Source organism: Pelophylax lessonae (assembly GCF_965119305.1).
Source record: "Pelophylax lessonae genome assembly, chromosome: 3".
NCBI classification, from domain to species: domain Eukaryota; kingdom Metazoa; phylum Chordata; class Amphibia; order Anura; family Ranidae; genus Pelophylax; species Pelophylax lessonae.
Window position 1 is genome coordinate 4710537 of NC_138770.1, and position 18739 is coordinate 4729275.

At 47.7% G+C, this 18739-nt stretch overlaps 3 protein-coding genes across 3 annotated transcripts in view; 2 read left to right on the top strand and 1 right to left on the bottom strand.

Moving 5' to 3' along the window:
• The window catches only part of LOC309549117 (uncharacterized protein), a 4285597-nt gene that overhangs the window by 4111853 nt on the left and 155005 nt on the right, over positions 1–18739 (top strand).
• LOC309549120 (uncharacterized protein) overlaps positions 1–18739 on the bottom strand; it is a gene marked incomplete at its 3' end in the record, with an annotated part of 1495124 nt that overhangs the window by 1457094 nt on the left and 19291 nt on the right. The window lies entirely within an intron of this gene.
• On the top strand, positions 543–18222 carry LOC309548698 (uncharacterized protein; the record flags this gene model as incomplete). The annotated part of the gene is made up of 7 exons (XM_082248657.1): positions 543–667; positions 795–929; positions 11148–11271; positions 11388–11485; positions 11604–11745; positions 14107–14345; positions 18085–18222. The coding sequence occupies exons 3-7, from the start codon at positions 11238–11240 to the stop codon at positions 18220–18222; spliced, it is 651 nt and encodes a 216-aa protein (XP_082104783.1). The 5' UTR covers positions 543–667; positions 795–929; positions 11148–11237.

The window sequence follows — 18739 nt, forward strand, 5'->3', positions numbered from 1 at the left end:
AATCCAAAACAGTCCAGATTAAGGCCTCTTGCACACGATACTCCTGTTTGAGCATCTCGCAGCTTGAAAAAGCTCAGTACAGCTTTTTCTTTTTTTCTCTGAGCTAAAATAAAGCCCATTAATTGTAATGTGCCTGTGCACACAGGTGTGTAAACAAGCGCTGTGCATTCTTCAGTAAAAACAAAATAGAAAAATCTGCATTTTTGGTCAGTATTTTAACCCTTGATGCAAATACACACCAATACACTTGAATACACGCAAATACATAAAAAAAAAAAAAAAAAAAAAAAGTCTGGAAATAGTAGATGCTCAAACAGGAGTATTGTGTGCAAGAGGCCTTAATGGCCTTTATTTTAGCAAAAAAAAAAAAAAAAAAAATCTGTACTGAGCTTTTTCTAGCTACAGTGTGCAAGAGGCCTAAATGTATTCTCATGGGGACAGAAGTTCTTAAATGTACAGCAACTCTCCTATTACCGCCCCTCACATCCACATATTATTGTGACCAATACCATCCAAATAATTCTTACCTTCATTTCAGTTATCCGTCTACAAGGAGACCTGTATAGATCAAATGATGGCACCAATGAGGATGGAGGAGGACCGGAGTCACATGACTGAGAAGATACTAAACCTCACCCTGGAGATCATCTACCTGCTGACTGGAGAGGTGAGGAGGATTCTGGGAGGTCACATGATACCATTCTTATCTCTAATAATAATACACAGACCTGACCAGAGAGGTGAGGTGGATTCTGGGATTCTAACATGATTTTCCTATTGGTTCTTCAATACAGAGATTTCCTCCACTGAAGTCAGGTGATCATATGACCATCACAGTGCCTCCATGTGACTCCCTAAAACCTGAGAGACACAACATGCAGAAGATTCTAGAAGTCACCAAGAAGATGATGGAGCTGCTGACAGGAGAGGTGAGCGGTGCTGGGAATTCTGAGACATTAGAAATACGGGGCAAAAATTTGGCAAGAAATATAGGGCAACTTAGGAAACAGTGACCATAGGTCAATTCGTTTCAGTATTAATCATAGTAATCGGAAACACAAGGGTAATATAAGAACACTCAATTTCAAAAGAGGCAATTTCCCAAAACTGCGCTCTCTGCTAGAAAATATCAAATGGGATAGAACCCTGGGAACAAAGAACACGGAGGAAAAATCGGAGTGCTTCAAGAGCATACTAAACAAAGGGATTGGCCAGTGCAGTCCAAAGGGAAATAAATTTAAAAGAGCAAAACTAAACCCTGTGTGGCTAAACTCCAACATAAAAATGCATATTAATACTAAAGAAAAGGCCTTCAAAAAATACAAGGGTGATGGGTCATTGGCAGCATTCAAGCATTAAAAAGAGTGTAATAAGAAATGTAAAGACGAAATCAAGGCGGCTAAAATAGAACACGAGAGACATATAGCGGAAGAGAGTAAAAAGAACCCCAAAAAATTATTTAAGTATATAAACAGTAAGAAAGCGAGGCCAGAACACATTGGCCCCATAAAAGACGACAAGGGAGATTTGGCCACAGAGGACAGGGAAAAGGCGGAAATGTTAAATAATTTCTTCTCTTCCGTCTTCACAAAAGAATCGGGGGGGCTACACTAACCCAGCTTGTAAGGTCAAACTAAACAACACACCTCAGGAAATACCGCCATGGCTAACAGAAGATAGACTTAGAACTAAACTAGAGAAACTTAACCGGTTGCCGGCGGTCAGCCCCGGCCAGGCAAAGTGACGTATATATACAGTTAGAAGCACGCCCCTAGGGACACACTTAACCCCTCCTTCCCCAATAAAGTTAACCCCTTCCCTGCCAGTGTCATTTTTACAGTAACAGTGCATATGTATAGCACTAATTACTGTAGTAATGTCCCTGGTACCCCCAAAAATGTCAGTCAAGGGTCCGATCTGTCCGCCGCAATGTCTCAGTCCCGCAAAAAAAAAAATCGCAGATCGCCACCATTACTCGTTAAAAAAAAACAACAAAAATGACAAAAATCTTTCCCTTAGTTAGTAAACGCAATAACTTTTGCGCAAACCAATCAAAATACGCCTATTGTGATTTTCTTACCAAGCATATGTAGCAGAAAACAAATTGGCCAAAAATGTTAAAAAATTTTGATTTTTACATTTTTTGGGGGGGGAATTTCATATAAAAAATTGTGAAATATATTGTTATTTTTGCAAAATTGTCGCTCTTTTTTTGTTTATAGCGCATGATCAAAAAATTGCACAGGTGATCAAATACCACCAAAAGAAAGCTCTGTTTGTGGGAAAAAAAGGACTTCATATTTGTTTAGGTACAGCGTCGCACGACAGCGCAATTGTCCGTTAAAGTCGTGCAGTGCCGAATCGCAAAATAGGCCCTGGTCAGGAAGGGGGTAAAATCTTCCGGGGCTTAAGTGGTTAACATAAATAAATCACCGGGACTGGATGGCTTGCACCCGAGGGTTCTTAAAGAGCTCAGCCAGGTGATTGCCAGACCATTATTCTTGATCTTTAAGGATAGTTTACAGACGGGTATGGCGCCAGCTGATTGTAAAAAAGCCAACGTGGTACCAATATTTAAAAAGGGGTCGAGATATATCCCGGGTAACTATAGGCCGGTCAGCCTAACATCAGTAGTCTGCAAGATTTTGGAGGGGACGTTAAGGCACATACAAGACTTTAGTAATGAAAACTGTATTATTAGTAGTAATCAGCATGGATTCATGAAAAATCATTCTTGCCAAACCAATCTATTAACCTTCTACGATGAAGTGAGCTGCCACCTAGATAAAGGTAAGCCTGTGGATGCAGTGTATCTGGATAAAGGAAGGTCTGTGGATGTGGTGTATCTGGACTCTGCAAAGGCCTTTGACACCGTTCCCCACAAACGCTTATTGTTCAAACTAAGGAAGGTAGGTATGGACCATAGGGTGAGTACCTGGATAGAGAACTGGCTCCAGGGGAGGTTGCAAAGGGTGGTGATTAATGGGGAGTACTCAGATTGGGCGGGTTTGAAAAGTGGGGTCCCCCAGGGTTCTGTCCTGGGGCCAAATCCTGTTTAATTTATTCATAAATGATCTAGAGGAGGGGATATCTAGTACAATCTCAGTATTTGCGGATGATACTAAACTAAGCATGCCAATATCTTCTGGGCAGGATGTGGAAACCTTACAAGCAGACCTGAACAAAATAATGGGGTGGAGGGAGGGGGGCAACTACATGGCAGATGAGGTTTAATGTTGAAAAATGTAAAGTAATGCACTTGGGCATCAGAAACCAGAAAGCAAGCTACTCACTAGGGGGGGAACCTCTGGGTGAGTCTAGAATGGAAAAGGACCTGGGGGTACTGGTAGACAACAGGCTTGGCAGTGGCATGCAATGCCAAGCCGCCGCAAGCAAAGCCAACAGAATACTGGGATGTATAAAAAAGGGGATTCACTCCAGAAATAAAGAGATTATTCTCCCACTCTACACTGGACACTTGACCAATGTAGAATAGATGTCACCCCCAAACTCTTAGGCTGCTTAAAGCCAAAGGCTCCACCCCCATGCCATAAACCTTTCCCTTTACCTAAATAATTGAGACCACACCGTGCTTGGAGTTAATTGGCCACAGCAGCCATTTTATTAACCCTTTTACCTTAAAATTAACATAAGGAGAAAAAACATTCCTTACAAACATAAAACAATCAGTCATTAGGCCTGTTGGTCTTTGAGGCTCCTCCAAATAATTCCAAATCCTGCACTGCGGGACCTGTGCCCTGATAGGCCTCCAGCCGCGTCACCGGCTCGGAGACAAACCACTCCCCGCAGTGCCACCATTTTGAATTCCATTTAAACTGACATTAAATGGAATGCACCATAGGGACCCATACCAACGATGAGTCCCAACCATACCCTTATCCTAAACTGTTCACCTCCCCCGCCAGCAAAGACCAACAAAACGCCCAGCTGCCATGACAATATAAAATTCCCCCAGAAAGGACAGAAAGCACAAAAGACATGAATCAAAATCAACCATAACAGTCCCAGAAATTAGGGAGGGCGGGTGGGAAGCTTCTTCTTCCTTCGTCCGTTGAACTTCCACTGACCTCCAATCTGAGGGGCCACCCCTCCTAACTGTACCTCAACCCCTCCCAAACCTGATACACCAATCCCTGAATACCCCCCAACTCAAAACAATTTAATTTAACTCACACCTGCCCTGTCTCCCCTCTTCACATGGTCATGTCTGCCCTGCGCTATTTTTTTTTTTTTTTTTTTTTTTTCGCTTCGGGCCTTGCTTGACCAATGTAGAATAGATGTCACCCCCAAACTCTTAGGCTGCTTAAAGCCAAAGGCTCCACCCCCATGCCATAAACCTTTCCCTTTACCTAAATAATTGAGACCACACCGTGCTTGGAGTTAATTGGCCACAGCAGCCATTTTATTAACCCTTTTACCTTAAAATTAACATAAGGAGAAAAAACATTCCTTACAAACATAAAACAATCAGTCATTAGGCCTGTTGGTCTTTGAGGCTCCTCCAAATAATTCCAAATCCTGCACTGCGGGACCTGTGCCCTGATAGGCCTCCAGCCGCGTCACCGGCTCGGAGACAAACCACTCCCCGCAGTGCCACCATTTTGAATTCCATTTAAACTGACATTAAATGGAATGCACCATAGGGACCCATACCAACGATGAGTCCCAACCATACCCTTATCCTAAACTGTTCACCTCCCCCGCCAGCACAGACCAACAAAACGCCACCAGCACCCAAGGGTGACACCTTACCCTTGCGTGCCCCTCCAAACCCTCAAGGCTCGCTGGATCCCATCCTGTAATCCCAGGGCCCATAAATCTATACCCACCGCATTGAGGTGGACTCCATCATCCCGCAGATACCGCCATGTGTCCACTTCCAACTCCAGGTTGCGAACCACCAACCCCCCATTCCGACACACAAAGCGCCCCACTTCCTTGTTCAACTTAATCCGAGCCTTATTAAGGCGCGCGACCGACCTGGCCATGCGCCAGGACGTGCGGGCCACCATATCCGACCAAACTACAAGCAGCGCCGGAAAAGCCGTGCGCAGCCGAAGGAAATCCAACTTTATGTCCCTGATCAAGGCCCGCGCGGACCTGGCCCCCAAATCGTTGCCCCCGGCATGCAGCACGAAAACATCTGGCTGCCTGTCCAACCGGGCGAAACGATGCACTTCGGGAAGGACCCTGCCCCAAGTAAGCCCCGGCACCCCCAGCCACCTGACACAAGCCTCGTGCCGAGAAAAACCAAGTTGTCTACCATTAGGACGCACATCAGCTCTCCGGGCCCCCCAGAAAACATACGAGTGTCCCACGATCCAAACAAGGCAGGGTTCCAAACCTACAAGAAAAGGGGACAAAAGGCAAAGAAAACCAACCAATAATCAGATAACCAGCCGGGCCCACACCCCCCCAACGACAAAACCACCCCCCGTACATACCCTACACCAACAGCCGTGGACGAACGTACAACAAGAACCTCCTAGACTCCCAGCGCCCAATGCGTTTGACCGCATCGTCGTTCAATCCCCAGCGTGCAGCCTCAGCGGCCGCCCCGATCCGAAAGGAATGAGATGCAAACCTACTGGCATCCAAACCCAAAGAGCCCACACACCTTCTGAACACCGATACAAATTGGAAACGAGATAACGACGACCCGTCCGCATGCCTTAAAAATGAACCGGGCCGCGAAGGGCGGATTGCCCAGTAATCCCGAACTGCCCCTACCGGGCACAGCGGTGAAGACGGCACCGCGAACAACCGGACACGGACCCCCTTGCCACTCTGGTCCGTTTTGGACCGTCGAAGGAGGATAGTAACCCCCTCCCGACCGACAGAGACATCCTGACCCAATAGGCCCCCCGGCACCGTCCGGGAGGAGCTGACCAATTCCCCAATCCGGAAAGCCCCGAAAAAAGCGAGAGAAAAGGCCGCCTTAAACAACACCACCTCGTAACTCGAGGCGCAGTGCTCCCCCAATTGCCGGCAGACGTCCTGCAAAAGAGCGAAGGACACCGGGCGCCTAGTGTCCCTCCTCCGATAAGCCCTGGAATAGCCCCGTAACGCTTGTCTCACCACGAAGTCCTTCGTGTAATCCTGACAACCCAGAAATTTAAACAGAAAGGCCAAGCCGGACAACTTGCGAGCCACAGCGGAAGCCGACGCGCCCCTCTCAAAATGATCAGAGACAAAAGAAAGTAACACCCACCTGACCTCCGGACCCAGAGGATCCACCGATGCCACCCGCAACACCTCCAGCCACTCCCACCATACCTTGCAATAAGCCGACCACGTGGACTCGCTCACCGACTTCCTGATCCATCCAGCGAGGACCCCAAGGCAATCCCCCATAGCCACTCCGGACACGTGACTCCGCGTTGCTCCGCTGCCGGTGCCAACTCCCGGAACCTGTCCCCACTGAAAACGAGACAGCGCGTCAGCAATATCATTCTTAACCCCCGGAATGTGCACAGCGTACAGGAAAACATTCAACCGTAGACACCGCAACACCAAATACCTGAGGAGGCGCACCACCGGCTGAGACGAAGCCGACGCGCGGTTGATCACCTGAACCACCCCGAGATTGTCGCAATGGAGGCGAACCTTCAGGTTCCTGAACTCCGCCCCCCAAATCTCCAGGGCCACCACCACCGGGAACAGTTCCAGCAACACCAAGTCGCTGACCAGCCCCGCTACCTGCCATGCCCCCGGCCAAGGGGCGGCGCTCCACGCCCCCCGGTGAAAAGCCCCGTACCCCGCCGAACCAGCAGCATCGGTAAACAGTTCCAAATCAAAGTTGCTGATCGGCCCGGCCATCCACAAGGATCTACCATTGTATGCGGCCAAAAAACCGTGCCACAGACGCAAGTCATCCCTGTGTTCCCTGTGGAGCCTGACGAAGTGAGTGGGCAACTTCACCCCCGAAGTCGCCGCCGACAGCCGTCGGCAGAAAACCCGGCCCATGGGCATAATGCGGCAGGCAAAATTCAATTTACCCAGCAACGACTGCAAGCTGCGCAACTGAATCTTGCGCAAACCCAGCACCCCTTCAATTTCAGCTCTCAAAGCCCCCAATTTATCCTCCGGTAGGCGACACTCCATGGCCTCCGAATCCACGACAATGCCCAGGAAGCTGAGCACCGTGGTCGGGCCTTCCGTCTTGTCGGGGGCCAACGGAATGCCGAAGCTCCCGGCCACATGCTGCAACGTGGCAATCAGGATCGCGCACCCGTTGGAAGAGGGCGGGCCCACACACAGAAAGTCGTCCAAATAGTGGATCACCGAATTCACACCGGAAACCTCCCGAACCACCCACTCCACAAAGGAACTGAAGGTCTCAAACAGCGCGCACGATATGGAGCAGCCCATAGGAAGGCAGCGATCCACATAATACGCCCCTTGCCACCGGCAGCCCAGCAATCGAAAACTGTCCGGGTGAACCGGGAGCAACCTGAACGCCGCCTCAATGTCCGATTTGGCCATCAAGGCCCCCCGCCCATAATGTCGCACCCAGGCCACCGCGGCGTCAAAGGAAATGTAAGACACCGTACAGGCATCCGGGTCGATGGCGTCATTCACAGACCCACCCTTTGGGAAGGAGAGGTGGTGAATGAGGCGAAATTTGTTGGGTTATTTCTTGGGAACCACCCCCAACGGCGAAACCACCAAGTCACGCACCGGCACCTCCGAGAACGGGCCCGCCATGCGACCGAGAGCCACTTCCTTGTGCAACTTATCCGACACCACCAAAGGGTGGCGCAATGCCGAACGCAAATTCCTCGCCACCGGCGGCACCGAGGCCAAAGAGCAAGGGATACGAAAACCCACCGCAAAACCCTCCCCCAGAAGTCGGGCAGCCGCCCTATCGGGGTACCTATCTAGAAAAGGCCGCAGCCTTTCCACCCTCACCGGCGTCGTCCCCTTTGTGCGAAGGCTCTCCGGACCGCCCTTTTCCGGACTTAAAACACCGAGCCAAGGAATGGGAACCTCCGCAACCGGAGCATTCATGTTTGAAGCGACATGTGCCACCGAACTTACAGGAACCCTCATTAAATTGCCAGCAGAAACCCCTCCTCTTTGCGGCCGGCTGTCCCGGGGTCGCAGAACCACCGGCCCCCCCTGGAAAAAACTGATTCGGAGCCTTCGCAGACGACATGAGCCGCATCCACAGGCTGATGTCCTTGTGGTCCCACCGCAAGGAGGGCCTAACCGCCTTCCGCTGCCGGAACTGTTCGTCGTACCGCAGCCAGGCCGACCCCCCGTAAACCCGATAGGCTTCCCCTACAGCGTCCATGTAGCAGAACAGGGCCGAGCAGTTTTCCGGCGCCTTTTCCCCTATGACGCCCGCCAGAATGGCAAAGGCCTGCAGCCAATTGGCGAAGGTCCGAGGGATAAGCCGATAGCGTCGCGCCTCCTCGTCCTCCTTCTTGCGCTCCTCCGGTTTAACCCTGTCCAGGTGAAACTTCACGAGGGGCAACAGCGTGAAGATTTCCACGTACTCACCCTTCCAGATCCTCTCCCGGACTTCCTGCTTCAAATGTGCCCCCAATGGGCCCTCAAAACAAACATATACCTCACCTTTCGCTGAATCGTCCAGGCGAACAGCGTCCGCCTTCCCCTCCTTCGCCGTCCCGGTCTTGTCCCCCGCCGCCCCGGCCGTCACTGCCACCACTGCCGGCGCACCAACAACCTGGGGAGGGGCCCCAGCCCCCCCCGCAACTAGCCCCGTGGAAGACGGCCCCGCCAGCCCCGGGGCCCCCCCCGGCTCCGTGCCCGAGCCCCCCGCCGGAGGCACCCAAGCCGCCGCTGGAGACAAGCGGCCCCCGTCCCCCGGGGGCAAACGCCCCAAGAGGTCCCGTAGACCCAGGAGGAAGCCCCTCAAACCCCCATCATCACCCCCTTCCGGGGTCCCCGCCCCCACTGGCCGGGACACCCCCACCCCCCGAGCCCCTCCAGCACTCCCACCCCCCACATCAAACAAGCCCCGCAAATCAGACAAAGCCAGAGAAGGAATTGTGACCTCACCTGTCTGCCCAGGGGGGGCGCCCCCAGCCGCCGATCCAGCCTCCCTCGTCGCCGACCGACCACCGACATCCTCTCCCACATCCGATCCGGACACCTCGCCTTCCGAACGATCGTCCCCGGGCACCGCCGACATCCGTCCACCAGGTGTCGCACTCCCGCCATCTGCAGAGCCGAGCGACAGGCGTCCACGCCCCCGTACTCCAGCTCCGCCCGACGGAGACCTCTGTGAACCAGCCGAACTTCCGATGACCCGGCCACGTGACTTGCCCCGCCGCGTCATCTCTCTGCGCCCAGCCGAGGCCGACTCCGAGTCCCGCCGATCACTGCTGCCACCGGCCGCCATGAAGCCGCTCCCACGCCGAGGCACCCCTCCGACCGGAGCATCGCCAGTAGGGGAGCCCGCCAGTCCAGTAGCACCCCGGCGAGAGGGACGGGGAGAGACCGAAGGCCGCCTCCCCCACTACCCCCAGAGCTCCGTCCATGCAGAGGATTCCTCCCAGAGGCGCGCACGGCCGCAGCAGGAGTACGCTTAGCCGGCGGCCCTGAAGGGTCCCTGTCGGGGCTCCTAGGATGACGCTGAGCTCGAGGGGAAGGGTCCGGTGAAAAACGCTCCGGCGGCCGTGACCGCCGAGCCCGCGGGACCGCAAGCCCCTCCGAATCCTGTGCAGAGTCCTGAACCCCCATCAACGTGGAGACCTGGGACCGGAGCCACTCAGTCCCCTTCACCGCGGCAGCGGCCTTAATTTGCTCCAGCAAAACGTCCAAATCCGCCATCACAGACCAGGGAAGCTGAGGTGAGATACTCTGCAGGGAAAAAGGTGGGTGACCAAGCTTCTTCTTCCTTCGTCCGTTGAACTTCCACTGACCTCCAATCTGAGGGGCCACCCCTCCTAACTGTACCTCAACCCCTCCCAAACCTGATACACCAATCCCTGAATACCCCCCAACTCAAAACAATTTAATTTAACTCACACCTGCCCTGTCTCCCCTCTTCACATGGTCATGTCTGCCCTGCGCTATTTTTTTTTTTTTTTTTTTTTTTCGCTTCGGGCCTTGCTTTGCTACAATGTAAAGTAGTGAGTGTACAGCTTGTATAACAGTGTAAATTTGCTGTCCCCTCAAAATAACTCAACACACAGCCATTAATGTTTAAACCGCTGGCAACAAAAGTGAGTACACCCCTAAGTGACAATGTCCGAACTGGGCCCAAAGTGTCAATATTTTGTGTGTCCACCATTATTTTCCTGCACTGCCTTAACCCTCTTGGGCATGGGGTTCACCGGAGCTTCACAGGTTGCCACTGGAGCCCTCTTCAACTCCTCCATGACATCATCACGGAGCTGGTGGATGTTAGAGACCTTGCGCTCCTCCACCTTCCGTTTGAGGATATCCAACAGATGCTTAATAGGGTGTAGACCTGGAGACATGCTTGGCCAGTCCTGGGATGTATAAAGAAGGGGATTCACTCCAGAAATAAAGAGATTATTCTCCCGCTCTACAAGACTCTGGTCCGGCCACATCTGGAGTATGCTGTCCAGTTCTGGGCACCGGTCCTCAGGAAGGATGTGCTGGAACTGGAGAAAGTCCAGAGAAGGGCAACAAAAATAATTAGGGGAATGGAGGACATCAGCTATGAGGAAAGACTACAAGCACTGAACTTATTCTCTCTGGAGAAAAGACGATTGAGGGGGGATATGATAACAATGTACAAATACTGTACTGGCGACCCTAGCATAAGGAACAAACTATTGAGAGAAAGGGAATACAATAAGACATGTGGCCACTCACTAAAACTAGAGGAAAGGCGGTTTAACCTTAAAACATGTAAGGGGTTCTTTACTGTTAGAGCAGTAAGGATGTGGAATTCTCTTCCGCAAACAGTGGTATCAGCAGAGAGCATTGATAGTTTCAAAAAACTATTAGATGGGCACCTTAAAGACCACAACATAAAGGGGTATACAATGAACGGTTAACAGCAAACACACACACATCATAGGTTGAACTGGATGGACTGATGTCTTTTTTCAACCTCACTAACTATTATCCAGTAACAGACAAGGGATGTGTCTGGATGGTGACTGTATCATTGTGTGTGTCAGGTTCCTATAAGGTGTCAGGATGTCACTGTCTATTTCTCCATGTAGGAGTGGGAGTATTTAGAAGGACACAAGGATCTCTACAAGGATGTCATGATGGAGAATCAGCCGCCCCTCACATCACCGGGTAAGAGGAGACTTTATTGTAAAGGAGAGAGCAGTACGGAGGCTCCACCTAGATCCCCCATCATCTGATAAACACATAGAAACAATGTATTCAGTCAGTGTGTGTGTTTCCTACAGATGGATCCAGTAATGGGAACCCACCAGAGAGATGTCCCCGTCCTCTGTATTCCCGGGATTCCACACAGGAAGGTCACACCATCTCCCACTGTTATAAGGTTGGTGGGACGGAGCATCTAGAGCATGGACTCATTGAAGTGATATTTTTAAATGTGATGTCACAATATTGAAGTTTATGTTTTACAGATGACCTCTTCTATTATTTTCTTGATTTAGAGTGGAGATCCAATCGATATAGAATTTGAGGTTAAAGCAGAAGAAGAAGAGAGGTATGTGAGGGATGATCAGCAGTCTATGGAGGAGGATGGAATAACGGGGACATTTATAGAGGAGGACACTCCTACAGAGATCAGCACAGGTGGGTCATTAATAGGGATATTTGGATCGGATATCGGCCTCGATACTGGCAAAATAGCTGGATCGGTAACATTTAGCAGACCCACGGGCCGATCCGGGGCGTCGCTACTATGTTGCATGTTAATGCTACTCTCCAGGCTTCTGACCCTCCCTCAATCACTTCAATTGGAGAAATAAAAGCTTTTACTCATCTAATTCTTCAGTTGCAGGCATTCTTCTTCTGTTTATGGGGGGGGGGGTTCGTCTTTCTTTCGGTATCCACATCACTGGCTGTGTGATGTGGACATTTCCTATTGGATGTCCAGCAGCAGGATTTAGAAGAGTGACATCAGCGAAAGGGGGTGGCACTGGCATATCTGCAGTGCTAAATTTACCGTTTAGTAAGTTTTGTTATAAGGTATCTGCCAATCCCGATCCCGAAGTATTATTTTGTTATATTATGCACAAAATGAATCAGCGCTAATGGAATGAAATCTCAAAGGTTCTAGGAGAGCTGACTTTGCATCATGCTATAAAAATCCTGAATAAAACGTAAAATAAAAACAATAGGACTTGAATTAGATGAATAAATGTTGTATGAGTGATGAATCCACGTGTTCCAATATTAATCTAAGTGTATAAACTAATGTATAAAATCTATATATAAAAATCATACAATATTAAAATAAATAGATATCTGTAAAAAACAAAAATTCAATAGTTTAAATTTAGAAGTGCAGATAAGTGTTGAAAGTCCGTGATAGTGAAATTTTATCTCTCAATAAGGATAAATGAATAATGAATAAATAAATAGATGATAAATAAATATAAAGTCCTTGTGTAATAATTGATGTGACTGTTAGTGATCAAATAAAGTTCAAGGTGCTCAAATAAATAAAGTGACAATTGGTGATTTCTCTTTAAAACAATTTGGTGAAGTTGCAGTGATGTGATCCGAAGTGAGCAGAAATCATTTAGGTGCAATGGCCGCTCACCTCATTGCACCATTACAGGCGCTTTGTGCTGGTATATGACCCTGGAATAGGGATGCTGGATTTCCTTAATAGGCTTTCCTTAATTAAAAATAATGATAAAAAATAATAATAATATTGCATAACTCAAGTAACCTATGCATGTACAGCTAAAAGATATAGAAACATCTAAAACCATTAATTTGGTGCACTGGACGGTCCCGCCCACTCCCTCTGGGGGTGGAAGGGGGATGAACCGGTTTAACTGAAGCTAATTTATATTTTGATCTACTACTGGTATGACCAACTCTGAGGAAGGGAGCTTGACTCCCGAAACGCTTTAGCGGTCCTATCTTCAAGGACATGTTCCAGTTCATGTGTGATGGATTCTTGTAACACAATTTTAATTATCTTCATGTCTGTGAGTATGCATTTGGCATTTTAATAAAATTTTATAAACAGTGAACACGGGTAATGCACTAGTTGTTTGCGCCTCCTTTTTCTTTTATGTTCTCTGGCTGTGCCTGACTTATGAGTCCTGACCCTTACACTGTATAATTTATATTGTACATTACATACTCTTGACCCCTGCACTATATACTCTATGTTGTACATTACATACTCCTGACCCCCGCACTATATACTCTATGTTGTACATTACATACTCCTGACCCCTGCATTATATACTCTATGCTGTACATTACATACTCCTGACCCCTGCACTATATACTCTATGTTGTACATTACATACTCCTGACCCCCGCACTATATACTCTATATTGTACATTACATACTCCTGACCCCTGCATTATATACTCTATGCTGTACATTACATACTCCTGACCCCTGCACTATATACTCTATGCTGTACATTACATACTCCTGACCCCTGCACTGTATACTCTATGTTGTAGTACATTACAGACCCCTGCACTATATACTCTATGTTGTACATTACATACTCCTGACCCCTGCACTATATACTCTATGTTGTACATTACATACTCCTGACCCCTGCACTATATACTCTATGTTGTACATTACCTAGTCCTGACTTCTGCTTTGTCTCTCCTCTACCCACTGCTATATATACACATAATATGGATTCTCTTTTGTTACACCCATTTTCTACCAGCTGGACATTTTATATCGGTAGATAGTGAGTAGGTGTCCCGCACATCAAGGCGTGGCCTGGCGTAGGTCCAGACTGAGACTGCCTTTACTATCATACAGCAGGTCTTGACTTGATGTGTGGCTCCTGGGACACCTAGTCACCCTCTACCATTTACTAGTTACCTTGAGGGGGGAATTGTAAGATCCTCAGAGACAAAGCTGTCTGATGTGGGCCGAGTCCTGGTTTAGGGGAACCAATCTGCTGATGTCTAGTAATAATCTTTGTATTTCTATTTTAGTAGATGGACGGGAGATGAGGAAAACCTCAGAGGATTGTCTCACTTTGTCTCCAGACTGTAAAGTAGAAGATGAGGACATCACACAGTATAGTCCAGGAGAAAACCCGGCGACCGCAAATGTCCATCCGGCACCACACAGTGTAGATGGACCATCGTATTCCTCTTATCCTGAGGAACCTCAGACTGTGAAGAACAGTGCCGGACCATCGTATTCCTCTTATCCTGAGGAACCCCAGACTGTGAGGGACGGCGCCGTCCTTCCAACAGATAAGAGGTTTTCCTGTCCTGAGTGTGGGAAGTGTTTCTGTTCTAACTATGGTCTTAATGTGCATAAAAGAACTCACACAGGAGAAAAACCGTACTTCCTGAGTGAGGAAATTGTTCCTCAATGAAGTCCTGTCTTCCTGTACATCAGGGATGGCACACAACCCTCGAGGTGTATTAGTGCCTTGAGTGCGGGAAATGTCTTCTTTATGAATGTTGCTGGATATGTGGGGAAGAAGCACACCCTGATATACACCTCAGATATACTCCATGGCTGATTTTCATGTAAGAAACAATTGATAAGGAGATGAGAGATGACCAGAGACATGGATGAAGTGTTGTACCGTGTTGGCTTTTCATTGGCTGAGTAAATTTTGGGGTGTAGAGTGGTAAGTAGAGCCGTGAAATGAAGGAATCACCTTCAGAATGTCTTGCTTGTCTGTGTGACGGTTACTGATAATGATATAGCGGGTTACAGAGCTAGAAGCTGCGAGTTCCCATATATCTTTATCAGTAAACTTTACACAGACAAGACAGAAATTCTGAAGTTGATGTCCTTCATTTCAAGGCTCTACTTACCAGTGGTGACCCAGAAGCGTGTCTCTCTGTCTTCAGTCCATCCTTCCCCCATCCCCCAACAGGAGGGAAGGAGAACTCAGAGATAAACTAGGTGAGAACTTCTTTCCTTTGCTCCTGTGTGGGTTTGGGTGGCTTGGCGGAGTGCGGCACGAGAGGGATAACACCGCTTGTCTTTCTATTTCTACATATCTTGTCTGGGTGGAGGTTATTGGTTGGAAAATATTTATACTGTTTGATTTTCTGTAAATAATTTCTGTTTTCCCTTTGAAGGGAGATATTATGTGTGGTTTGATGAAGGGATTGGCTCAATAGTTACCACTTCACATACATGTTTAGTTTTTATAAAATAGATGAACAAATATGACAAGCATTCATTCATCCATGACAAATGTTGGTCTTGTTTTATGCCATTCAGTGATTTCCTCTGATCATTGGGTCCATCTAGTGGCCATAATGTGGTATTGATCTATTTTTCCTGATTGAGGTATTTTGGAACTAATACCTCATTATGGCCACTAGTTGGAGCTGACGATTATAGGAAATCACTGTGTTTATTAGAATACGGCCAGAATTTGTCACGGCTGGACACATGCTTGTTACACTCTCCCAACATATTCTTTGCATAGACCCCTTAGTTTCCTGTGTCGGGGGGGGGGGGGGGGTCATACTAATCCTTGAGATCACACCCATGTATTTATGAGTACAGTACACATAAATACCAGAGCTGTGTTTGCATTATTTTTGCACACATGGTAAAATGCAGATTTTGGGCCTGAAGATTAGATAAAACCACCAAACATATATTTTCTGAAAGCAGAGGCCCTGGAGAATAAAATGGTGGTAATTGTTAAGGTGTTCCTCGTACACAAATGTCACCTTCATATCCGGGTTTATTTTCTCCTTTCCCCCATTTTCTATGGTGTGATCTTTTCTACAATACTTTGTTATAATAATGTAACACGTTGTGTATTGTAATGTGCACAAATTATTACCGACTCCGCTTCCACATTCCAGACAAGTCATTTTCCTGACCAATTGGTTTTTTCTTTACTATTTCCTGATTCTATGACTGCAGTCTTGTTAAAAGTAACATTATAATAAAATAAATTATTAAACAAAAATAAAAGCTGTGTGTCGATGTAAGGAGGAAAATCTTTGGTACCCAAAATTGTTTATTGATGACAATTTAAAAGGTCACTTTAAGCAGGTCATGAATGTAGAGTTCACCATCAGTAATGACCAGAGTGCAGTGGTCAGGAACATGTCATATACAGTCCTGTGTATAGAGTGCAGTGGTCAGGAACATGTCATATACAGCCCTGTGTATAGAGTGCAGTGGTCAGGAGTATATCATATACAGTCCTGTGTATAGAGTGCAGTGGTCAGGAGTATATCATATACAGCCCTGTGTATAGAGTGCAGTGGTCAGGAATGTGTCATATATAGCCCTGTGTATAGAGTGCAGTGGTCAGGAGTATATCATATACAGTCCTGTGTATAGAGTGCAGTGGTCAGGAGTATATCATATACAGCCCTGTGTATAGAGTGCAGTGGTCAGGAATGTGTCATATATAGCCCTGTGTATAGAGTGCAGTGTGTCTGCTCCCAGTTATGTCTGGGGTTATTGATAATGTCCCATGCTGATATGTGGTCTACCTGCTCACTTCCCTCTCGGCTTATTTAGACATTTTGCAGGAGGTAAGGATGTGGATTATTTGCTGCCTTGCTCTTGTTTGTAATGGTGACCTGCAGTACACAATTGGGCCTGTTATACATTTTTGGTGGACACAGCACTGTTTATTTATTTTTTGTGTAAGGTCCTCTTTGAAATCCACACTAAACCTGAAGGGCCAGGTATGAATTTGTGGGGAGACATTGCACACCATCCCTTTGTTTACATTCACCAATCAGCCAGGAACCCCCACCTGACAACCAAATGGGATGAGCAGGGATGCGTCACTGGTTGTCAGGATGCTTGCGCCCACGTACTCTCTACTGGTGATGAGCTGAACTTCCCTGTGTTAGGTTTGAGCATGGTTAAGCGAACTTCAAAGATTTTGCAGATGCCAAACCCCACTGAATTAAAAAGGGAGCAGAATAAAAAATGCCCAATTTCTGAGCTGGTAGGCAAGATGCTCTCAAAAAATTGCATGGGAAGGGGGAAGGGGGCACTGCCCTGGGGAACATGTTCTAAAGCAAAAAAAAAAAAAGATTTTCCTTCAGGCCTGCGCAGTTATTTTTCTAAGTGATACATTATTAATCTTCAATTCTTTGGGGAGCGTGTCCAAAATGGCGACCAGGACAGCCGTGTGTTAGAGGAGCTCTGCTGCCATGTGAGTTATATATCCATACTATTGGTAAGACTGCTACTAGAGGACCTGTTTTTCTGCCCTTTCCTGACCACTGAAGATGACAAGAGGCAGACTGCACTCTGGTAACCTGCAGACTACGGATACTGCGGACAACTCTGGGTTTCAATGTTGGTGAAGAAGATTTTATGTTTTTCCCACCACACCAAATGGAGGGTTGTGATTTGGCTGTTGTGGAGGAAAACAACTATAATGCTGTAATGCAGGCAATGACCAGCTGGCAATCGTCACCTCTAACATAGAGCTACTCCAAACCCATATCGTCTGATACACCGGGATAAGGATAAATTCCATCACTGCATGGTTGAGGCAGACCACTGAATAGGCTACTCAGAGGGCACTGTACAGGATCATTCTGCTATGATACATACCCCGAAATCTAAATTCAAATATCTGGAATCCAGAGCCAAAGACGCAGAAAACCACAACAATCTTAGTATCCTAGAGCTAACCAATGGTGGCCTTCAATGAAAGCCTACTTCATACTCCTGCAGGCACAATTAATTAAAAAAAAAATTCTGTTGTAGTTAGGAGCAGCCAGAACAGGGTTACTCACAAGGGCAGATTTGAGCTTGTTGAAGGTGGAGTCGCAGGCCGCAGTCCAGTTTACCCTCCTATGTGCTGAAATTGGAGACAAATTTATGATAGTTACAGTGTCAAGAAAAGACATTATTCGTTTTGTGGTATGAGGAGTAGGCTAGTCATGGATGCCTTGGACTTTTACGGGTTCTGGATTAATTTTTCCTCCCCCTACTTGGTGGCCTAGGTACTGCACCTCAGCCATTCCAAGCTGGCATTTGTCTGGTCTTATGCTAAGGCCTGCCTTCCAGATGCAATCCAAGATGGGCCCCACATGCAGCAGGTGCTCCTGCCAGGTGTCGCTAAAGATCGCTTTGTTATCTAAGTAGGCGCAAGCAAATCCCTGGCATCCCTCTCACAAGCTGGTTTACAACTCGCTGAAAGGTGGCGGGTGCATTTTTCACCCCGAAGTGCATCACCGGCAATTCAGTCAAAATAGGTGATGAAGGTGGAGTGTTCTATGTCCTTCTCAGTAAGGGCAATCTGCCAGTAACCCTGATTGAGGTCCAGGATGCTGACATATTGGACCCTGACCAGTCTGTCCAGTAGCTCGTCTATGCGCAGCATGGGGTAGGTGTTGCTAACAGTGTAGTCATTTAGTCACCTGTAGTCTATGCAGAATCAGGTGCTTCCATCTTTTTTAGTCTCTAGCACTCCTGGAGATGCCCAGGGACTGCAAGAGAGCTGTATAATACTCAGCTGTAGCATCCCTGTGGGTTCTGCTTGTATGGTCACTTTTACTGACTCAGGAACTTGATATGGGGCCTAATGTATTGGTTTTTGTCCATGAGTTCCTACATAGTGAAGGGCTAGATCGAATAATCTCAGGGCTGCTAAAAATC